The following is a 10447-nucleotide window of genomic DNA, read 5'->3' on the forward strand; positions in this document are numbered from 1 at the left end:
CAGCTGTCACTTTACCAAGGCCCTTTCATCTCAGAAGTTTTTCTCGCGGATAGGTCAGCTACGGCGGTGGCGCACGCTCGAGTTGGTTGCCAACTCGCACAAGGATGGCAATTACGTATTCCCCGATGTACGCTTAGCTGGCTGGCGATGTTCAATGTGGGTCACGAGGTGGCTTCCAAATAGAAAGTAATAACATATTGCGGCAGGGAGAATCCCAGCTGAGTTGAAGGCACATCGATGGTGGAGATCGAAGAAAAAGAGGAAGAAAGTCTTCCTGTAAGTTGGATACTGCAGCATCGGTATACTTTAAATTCATTTTTGTTTTGATGGTAGAAGGGGAAAGGGGTTTTTCATTAGTTTTCATTAGAAACAATTCTTTTCCAGTAGTACTCTGGTAATGCAATGGAAACACATATTCGTCTTACAATGTACCATGAATTTGCGACAATAAAACAATTGCAAATGATTTACAGTCAATAAGCTCTGCTTAAGGGTTTTTCTGGGCTAAGTGTTATAAATCATGGTACTTGTTAGTAGTATCCTGCAAAAATATTTTAGTCATGAAACTGGTAAATTGAACCTCTTCTTTCTCTCGCTCTCTTTCATAAAAAAAAGCTCTTTTTTCTTGTCAGGATAAACTTGGTTGCTTATATGCCATCTCAATGGATAGAAGAGTTTACCTTATACTTTTATATTGTAGTTTGATACATTGACTTCTTCATTGGATCTTCGAACAGTGCTCTTGATTTTTGAGATTTCACAGTTATTAGATTAGCAAAAAGAAAGGCAATCTTCAACAGTCTGACAAAAGAAAGACAAATTTATGATCATGATGTCAACTCCAGTTGAAGATAGAAAAGATCCAAATTTATACCATATTTAATGGCAAGGATGATTTTAAATCAGAACCAATTTTGATTATAGCAGGAGTGTATATGAAGTTGTGACCATATTTGAATTTTAGACCTTGGGAAAATGTACTCCATATGGCACTAGCAGAAGCTTTGGGCTCCATTGAGGCTAATATTCTGCTGTCACGGATGATGAAAGAAACTGCACATCAACAGTTGGGAAGAAAATGAAGCTGTCAGAAGTTTTTACTCTCATGTCTTCTTGGCGTTTACCCCTTGCTGGGGCCTTAGATAAGTCTTTCGCAACTTGTGAAGAAGAAGTCATTCTTGGCACGTTTTGAATGTCATTAGACCGTGCTCCCGATGCACAGAAACGCCTATCAATTGATGTGATACCATGAAGCCATATTCCCCGAACACAGCATTATGAAACGATGATCGGGTTTCAGACGGATGAGTTGACATCCATAGATTTTCGGTGACCAATTTTACGGACAGCTCGGGGCCTGGAAGCTTCAATTAGGTTACCGGATGCACTGTGCGGAATTATCTATGATGGCTGAATAGAAGCATTTGCTATAACTAAGGGTTATAAACGAAAGGCAAAAAGGCAAATCTAGAAAAGTTTTTAGTCATTGAACGGGTGTGCAAATTGATTCTAGAGTTTGCTTTTTTTTGCGGAATGTTTTTAGATATCACTGCTATAATAGCATGGATAAGACTGGTTAGTTGGTCACAAACTCACAAAGACATAAGTCATCGTCTTGAAAGAATAACAGCCAGGTATGTAGCCAGCCTGAAATCATTTAATGTTCCACGATTTTGAATCCTATGGAGCACCTATGGCATGACATTCCCAGGGGGTCCGGGGGCATGTTCCTCCTGAAAATCTTGAAATCTAGACTCTAGACTCTCTGAAATGCAATTTCCTGCATCTTGAGTTAAAAATTTTGCTGGTAGCTGTTCAACAGCATCTGTTTTTGTGTAAAATTACACAAGGGAGACCCCCAGAGTGGAATCCAAGTTAGGACAAACATCATCACAATGTAAAACTTTAAGGTTTCCAAGAAGCTGACACAGAAACTTGAGAGAGAGATAAGCTCAAGTCCCTGCGTAGGTTGTAGATCCAAGGTAATCCCTACTTTGATGTTAGATCAGCTCGTAATGGGGAGATCATAGATCCAACTGTTGATGGGTACATCAACATGAAGATCAGGTCACTCGGTGTATACTGTACCCATACTAATTTACATGGCCAGATAATGTGTGTGAAAATAGATGGCCAATGATCTGTACTTAGATTCTGAAATTACATACTAATTACTATGCCTATTTAGGATAAACTCACAGCTGCAGGTCACTAAAACTCGGTCCATAATTCTGTAGCTCTTTGAAGTGCTGATACATGTAGATGAAGTCAATACATATAAATGACAATAGTTTGATGATAAGCATTGTACATGTAAATCGCCATCAAGTAACAGAATACTTGGTTAAAACAGATAATATAGGTCCTGTCAGTCAATGTGTACCATATTAATCACCATGATGTGATAATGATACATGTAACAACAATACATGTAACTAGAAAGGCCGACATTTGCTTGAGAGCAAATACAGCATATTTCAGCCATCTCCATCATGCAACAATAGGCCTTGAGGTCGTTGACCCCTTTGGCCATTGGAAAATGACAAAAAAAATCCCAAATATATCATTGTAAAGTGGTCCATGCCAAAAATTATACATGGGTCATTTGAATAGATATCTAGAGCACCCCTTTACCAATTTACGGGTCATTGGGTTGTAAATCAAGGGAACAGGAGCCATAAAATCGCAAAATTAAGCATTTTGTTGTACCGTATGGGAAAACTTTTATTAAATTTATGTGCACATAATTGAAGGGCACTTTTATGCCAAGTTTGAGATCATTTGGTTGTAACACGAGGCTACAGGAGCCACAAATGTCCTTTTTTGGTCAAAAAATGGCCAAAAATCGCAAAATTAAGCATTTTGTTGTACAGTATGGGAAAACTTTTATTGAATTTATGTGCACATAATTGAAGGGCACTTTTATACCAAATTTCAGATCATTTGGTTGCAAAACGAGGCTACAGGAGCCAAAAATGTCCTTTTTTGGTAAAAAAATGGCAAAAAATCGCAAATTAAGCAATTTGTTGTACCGTAAGCCAAAACTGTTATTGAATCTAGGTGAGCATATGATCAAGGCACCTCTGTACCAAATTTCATGTCATTCGGCTGTAATACCAGGGTACAGGAGCCCGAAATATACATAAAAATTGACAAAAACCTCAATAAAATCATTTTAAAGGCAGATATGAAAAAAATGAAAAAAACACCTGGGGGTATTGGCTTACTCTACCTTTGTGCCAAATTTCAAGTCAATCGGTCAAAAAATGGCGGAGTTGATTCGATTTGAAGATTTGACAGGAGAAAGAAAGAAAGAAAGAAACATTACGAATACAATATATTTCACCATACCTATGGTATGGCTGAAATATAAGTAGCCACCAATGAAGTAACAGAAAGATATGCTGTCTTTTTCTTTTTCTGATGAATTCAGTTCCACAGTTATGTCGCTTTCAGTAAAAGTGCACAGTACATAATACAACGTCAGTCAGTATATACAGTACTACATCCATACTAATGATGTAGTCTGATGATACAGACAATGTATGTCTGTTGCAAAAGTAAAAACTCAATTCTCCAGACACCGCAATTTTGTAGCTTGCAGTAGAAGTCCATCTAAAGATAGTCAGCCACTTAATACAGGACTGTATCCATACTAACTGTCTGTAGCCTGATGAAATACATTTGTATTCATATGCCTCTAACAAACTAAAGACTCATATCTTAGAGTGAGACTTCACAATTTTGTAGCTTCCAGAAAAAGTCCATGTACAGAAGATCCATCAGTTTATATAGTCCCTTATCTATACTACCGGGTAACTGACCATAGCCTGATGTAATATGCATATGCCTGTAACAAAGGTAAAAAAACTCGTATCTTAGACTCCACAATTTTATGTCTTCCAGTAGAAGTCCATGTAGAGATAAGGTCAGGCAGCTGTGCGCGCTCACGAAGCTGTAAGTGGGACACTTCCCCCTCCGTGTGCAAATTGGTGCTCAGGTTCGCGCACCCTGGGCAATAATCGTCCTTATTTCCTACCAATCGGAATGAATTGTGCAGATTAAATTCCCCCGTCCATCCATCATCTCCGCAACACTGTCACATCGAGTGCCACGCTCTGGGGCAGGGCTCCAAGTTTCTTTCTGTAGCCAGTTACCGGTGTAACGGAAAGTGTCGGTGGAGCGTAGCGAACTCGTACGCTATTTCAAACAGGTCGAGTTGTTTTTTTATGAAGTTGGGGAAAAGAATGTAACCGAAAGTGTTGGTGGAGCGTTGCGAAATTGTACGTTATCTCAAACGGGTTGATTAGTTGTTTATGAAGTGTCCATTCTCGTCAACACGAACAGGCGTTCAATTCGAACGTCTATTCAAACAGGTTTTCTAGAACCAACAGGACTTAACCGATGTCTTCCTACTGGTGTCTTCCAAAAATAAAAGAGGAGTTAGGTTCTGGTTGTCGTAAAATTCAGATGTGTATTTATGTGGCTCCTTCTGTTCCTATCCTAACACCGGTATTGTACTGGAAGGATAATTGCACTACTTGAGTCAGTCAGCAGTTTTGCTAGACACTAGCTGTTTTCTAAGTCAATTGTTAGGACAGAACAAGACCCAAGGGCCACTTCAAGCTGAGGTTACAGAATACATGTACATACATACAGATTGCGTATGACATAACAGCATCTGATCTTCACAAGTCAGAAACATCAATGCTCAAGACAAACTTGACTGGAAAGACTGTCATTTTTGAGATGGTCAGCAGTTTTGCTAAATACTGTTGTTTTTCTTTCTCAATTGTTACCTTGCAAGTAGACTTAGAGGCAACTTCAACGTTATAGATTTCACGAATAGACCTTGTACGGAATGTCTTCTTTCTAAGTCAGAAACATCAATGCTAGAGACAAAGTGGATGCATTTAGAGTGAGGACTAACTGACCCAATAGGAACAGCAAGGGTTATGAAGATTACAAATATTTCTCTCACTGTGGAACTAAACGTTTCACAAATTGTAAGTTGTATCACTGAAAGAGTTTGCTGCTATAAATCTTACATTTTGTGGGCATCGGTTGATCTCCGTGCCGTGTTACATGTAATGGTAGGGGAAGCAGAGGTCATGTTTTAATCTGTGCGGGTCTGCTCCTTGACCACTTGGCCGGCTGATCCCCCAAATTGTTGCTCTGTGATGCCGATTACCCGTCATTACATTTTCATTCAGCGTCCCTGTGACGTGTAAGTAATTATGCTCGTCGGCGGAGATTGGCGCATTGGGGGCGGGGCTCGCTGTCACGGATAATTCGTCACGGCGGAAGATGAAGGCTAGGACGTGCGGGGGTCAGAATCGCCGGGCAATTTGTCCTCGCTAAATTTAGCGGCAGCAGGTGTGTACAACATTCCGCTCGCTTTCCTTCCATCATCATCCTGCGGAATGTCTTTATTACAGGGAGCCGGAGAGCTGCACTGCCTTTTAATGTGCTACAGTGACCGGAAAATTAGTTTTCTCCGACATCAAGAGGCTTCATCTTTGCCAATCAATTTGGCCGGACAGGCGCTCGCAGTGCTTGGTTTGGCTCATGACATTGTTTCGGCGAAATGGAATGGATCTTGCAGGTGCGGCATGAGGGATGAGCCATCGCTGCCAGTTTTATGACGGTGTGTAATTTTCGAGAAGGGGCACCTGTGCGACCTCTTGATTGGTGGCCTATCACCACGTTCCCCGAACGGTAATAAAGTTCTAATTGCGTACGTGGAGGTACGTAGTTGGCCTTTGGAAAGTTCCCTAAGAGTAACCTTTCAAGAAACCAGAGTAGGAGGGAAGAGTTCATTCTTTTTCTGTGAGTTTGGGATAAAGATACGGCACAAGTTTGCTGTAAAATCTAACGTGTCAGCTTGAATGTATTGTGTAACACATAAAAGAGCCAATCTTCAAAACCTTATTATATTTATGATAGTGACAACAACTGCACTGGCACTGAAGTTGAAATGCAATTAAAAACAGAACCATGCTTGGCAAAGTTAGGAGAAGTACTGTAAATCCTTTTGATATAGTCTACCACATTTTTGTTATGAATATTCTTATTTTTAATCATTATTTGCTAAGCATTTTCATAAACAGTGGGGCACAATAACACGAGAAACATAACATACCAAAAGATTGATCATGCATTGGAATAATATCTGTAAGGAGAAAGTAACTGAATGCAAATCAAGTGCACTCACTCACTCTCTATCCATGGTTTGATTATACTGCTGCTGGGATCCCTGACGCAGGGGTAGGCAACAGTCGGCAAAATACGTTACTTTGTTTTACCTTTCTGTGACCTGCCCAATAATCATGTTGGGTGAGTGCGGAGTAAGCATGTTTTGAGAAAGGAAGTCAAAGAGTCCCATGGCACACTCAGATATCAATCCAGATTACTTTCTTTCTGTGAGCAAAATTCAATCAGCCAATTGAGAGTAATATTTGTCTGGCTGGGAGAAGAACAATGCTGCTGATATGGGCAGTCTGGGGACCAACACGAGACGGTAAAGATGTCTGGAACGTGAGGAGGCACAAGCAATGTAGTCACTCAGTTCACGGCTCGTCATGTTAAATGTTCATCTTTTTAGGTTTACGCTCAAAGGAGAAAACATTGTTTTTTTCTTCCTCCTCTTCTTATTCTTCAAACAAATAACAGTTAATGTTCTGGACCAGATGGCTGTCACCATGGTTACCATGTAGTCACTCAGTTCATGGCCCTGCCTGTTCAACATTTACCTTTGTATGTTTACCTTCACAGAAGGAATCATTGTTTTTTCTTCTTCCTCCTCCGTTTCTTATTCTCCAAACAAATAAGGTTAATGTTCTAGACCAGATGGCTGTCACCATGGTTACTGGAGGTGTAACCGATACCGTGTGGTGTTCTATTCCATATGGTAGCAAGTGGCAGGACAGAGCTGCAGGGACTGGTCACCACATTTTTGACTACAGAAATTTCGAAATTCTAGGTAATGGTCATAAATTGTCATCAATGCATTAGTTGTGCTATCAGCAGACCAGTCATAGATGAGGATACATGTGGTATTTGAATGGTTTAATCACTTAAAACTTATATATCTTTTTCCCCTGTAGCATTTTAAAATAAAATTTAAGTTTTTGGTCAGAAATTATAAGAGCCCTCAGTGCATTAGGTGTGTTATAAGTCAAACCAGTCACAACTAAAATACATGTAAGGTATATTTGAATGGTTAAATCACTTTAAAACTTAAACTGGCATTCTGTGTCAAGCTTGAGCATTTTGGTCTGATTTTCTTTCTTTTTCTTTGGACTTGGGAATGAAGAACAAGAAACAGAAACTGACATTGATGTTGCTTGATTTGGAGACATCAGATGATTCCTCCCTTTCATTGTCACAGACATCTTGGTTGATTGGACTGGGGAATCAGAGGCGCATCTATCTAATATGTCGCTGCCTGATTGACATTGAACAGTTAAACTATTAGTGCAGTGGGAGCTTTGTATATGAATTGCATCATTCAAAAGACTACAAAATATGGCCTGACCTCTCACTTACTTACCGGAGCACAAAACACAAATGATTAAGGATAAAGGCATGGTTTCTTATAATTCAGATTGTTTTTATTGGCTGTTTTCATGCAGTTGGTGTAGTACGTTTATAGGACAGGGGATTGAAGGGGATGCATGTGTGCATGTGTCTGTCTGTGTGTGCATGTTTGTGTGTCTGTGTGCGTGTCTTTGTGCATTGTATATATGTAATAAATGGTTGCAACCCACCCCTAACACTTGTGTCCCTGTCCCTGAAACACACACAGCATAACACTGAAATTTCTAAAACCCAATCTGACACTCATCCACCCTAACTCTGTTGCCCCTGTCCCTGGTGCTGAACCATACCCACCCTAACACTCTTGTGCTTTTAATACATCCACCTTCACTCTATTGTCCCTTTCCTTGGTGCTGAAACACACTCAGCCTAACACCCATGTCCCTGAAACACACCCACTCTCGCCCCATTGTCCTTGCCCCTGAAACACACCCATCCTAACACTCATTCCCTTAAACTCATCCATCTCACTCCATTGTCCCTATCCCAGGTACTGCAACACCCATACTAACAGTCTTGTACTTTTGATACATCCACCTTCACTCTATTGTCCCTTTCCTTGGTGCTGAAACACACCCAGTCTAACACCCATGTCCCTGAAACACACCTACCCTCACTTTATTGCCCCTGTCCCTGGTGCTGAACCATACCCACCCTAACACTCTTGTACTTTTAATACATCCACCTTCACTCTATTGTCCCTTTCCCTGGTGCTGAAACACACTCACCCTAACACCCATGCCCCTTAAACTCATCCATCTCACTCCATTGTCCCTGTCCCTGGTACTGCAACACACATACCCTAACACTCTTGTACTTTTTAATACCCCCACTTTCACTCTATTGTCCCTTTCCTTGGTGCTGAAACACACCCAGCCTAACACCCATGTCTGTGAAACACACCCACCCTCATGACATTGTCCCTGTCCCTGGTGCTGAATCATACCCAGTGGAAATATGAGAGTAGATGTTATGTTATATGTGTTTATGTACATGTAAATGTATGTGTAAGATGTATATTCCAGGAACAGTTTCCTTAACTTTTTTCCCCCCAGTGATCGAAGTGAAGCTAAAGGACACACCACAGGAGCCCCAGTCGCAGGAAGGAGGATGCGCTTGCTGAGCAACAGCTTCTCCTATTGGTCAATTCAATCCAACAATCAATCCTAAATGGTCAATTTAGACAAATGATGTCCAATCACAATTCAGAATGCAAATATGTCTGCTCTTGTGGGCTCAGTGTATTTTGAAGTGCTGAGATTCAATATGAAATTAAAAATTCCATGTTTTGGTAGAGAGTTTTATATATAAACAGCAAAGTCATAATTTCATAGCATTTTAGTCATAGATATTGATATAATGGGTTATTTCCTTGTGCTTAGTTCCAAGGCCCCTCACTGTCCCTTCAGCTTTGCTTGATTAGGCATAATCACGCAATAGAGTATTTTCCAAGTTGGGTTATTTAATCATGTACTTAAGGTTATTTTTATTCTGATATGCAGTCCTTTGTTATTCCTCTCTTGAAACTTTTGTAAAGGTTGTAATATGAAGCACTCCAAATGGTGTTGAAGTCTTGTGTACTACAAGGCTGTTTCAATGAGTGGTTCCGGTAAACAGTTAGAGTGGGAAGTTTGTTTATGTGGATACTTCAGTACACAGTACTATGCAAAGCCATTTATGTTAACTAAGATGATATTTCAAACATGGTACTTCCGATTACTTGCATTTTTTGTATTTCGTTTCACCCAGTAGCAGATTAGACCAAAGGTTTTTTGAATAGAAGAGAGAATTCATAAAAGTGGGTAGCGTTTTTGAGGAAACTTTATGTTAATAGAAGGTTTAGGGGGTCTTTGTCACAGTTCTTGCAGTGATGGAAAATTTTGCTCAGCCATTTTGTTGTTGATGTTGTTGTTGTTGTTGTTGTTAAAAATGGAATGCCCCTCCAATGCAGCTGCCTGCTCTACCTGAGTTGAAAGTGGAACGATCCAAATCACATCAGCTAGTGTAGAAGACCGAACTATAATTTCGCTTGTTTGGACGTCATCGCGAAACACCCCTGGGATCGACAATGGAACAGGCCGGTGTTTGGAAAGCTCAGTTCACCACAGCTGTTCTCAGGATGCAACCACTGCATTGGAGGGGTCAGAAATGCTATCCAAATTCACACACTAATGCCTTTGAGGATAATTAATGTGAAGCTATGTATATCACCTTTTTCTGGCAGCAAAGCAAGGCTCTAGTTTTAGAACAAAAGTGTCCAGAGAGCTTAAAGAGGGAGCAAGTGAAATTATGGCAGTTGTGTATAATATATTCAAGCCTGTGTGGAAAACAAAAATGGTTGGAAGCTAAGGTCTGAATACCATAATTCCAGTGGGCCCTGTCCAATGGGGCCCACGGCACCTTTTTGTACAGAAATAATGTAGTTGAATTGTAGGTATCCAATTCTCTCTCTAGTGATTTGTGTATCTATGGTGATGTAATCTGGTGGCATGGACGACTTGTGTACCGGAGCGGCGCGTGGACCAGTGGGCGTAGCGAATCCAACCATAGTACGTGCTGCCGTCGTAGCGTTACAGATCCAGCTAGCCGATTGGTTGGTGGCGAGAGTTGGGCTAGGACACGACAGAATCTCTTCTTTGTTTCGCTGCAGTGTTTAATAACGACAATATGGTGCACTTGTCTCTGAGAAATAACTCGGGGACCTACGCAGTGGGAGGACAGGGAGGGACACTCAGCCATGCCAACACTCTGCCTGTAGTTGTTAACGTTCACACAAACAGCTTTAGTGTCCGTCAGAAGAAAGCAAGCTCTCTATGACAAGTGTTGGCAAGTCATTCCATGCCTTCAC

The 10447-nt window shown here is 40.7% G+C and overlaps 1 protein-coding gene across 1 annotated transcript in view; it reads left to right on the plus strand.

The window, feature by feature from the left end:
* Nucleotides 1–9616, plus strand: part of LOC118427347 (ras-related protein Rab-6A) — a gene marked incomplete in the record, with an annotated part of 76096 nt that extends 66480 nt beyond the window's left edge. Inside the window, 1 exon segment of the mRNA XM_035837087.1 lies at nucleotides 8655–9616. Coding sequence (XP_035692980.1) covers nucleotides 8655–8722 — 68 coding nt within the window.
* Nucleotides 9617–10447: the final 831 nt, after the last annotated feature.

Source organism: Branchiostoma floridae, chromosome 12 (assembly GCF_000003815.2).
Source record: "Branchiostoma floridae strain S238N-H82 chromosome 12, Bfl_VNyyK, whole genome shotgun sequence".
NCBI classification, from domain to species: domain Eukaryota; kingdom Metazoa; phylum Chordata; class Leptocardii; order Amphioxiformes; family Branchiostomatidae; genus Branchiostoma; species Branchiostoma floridae.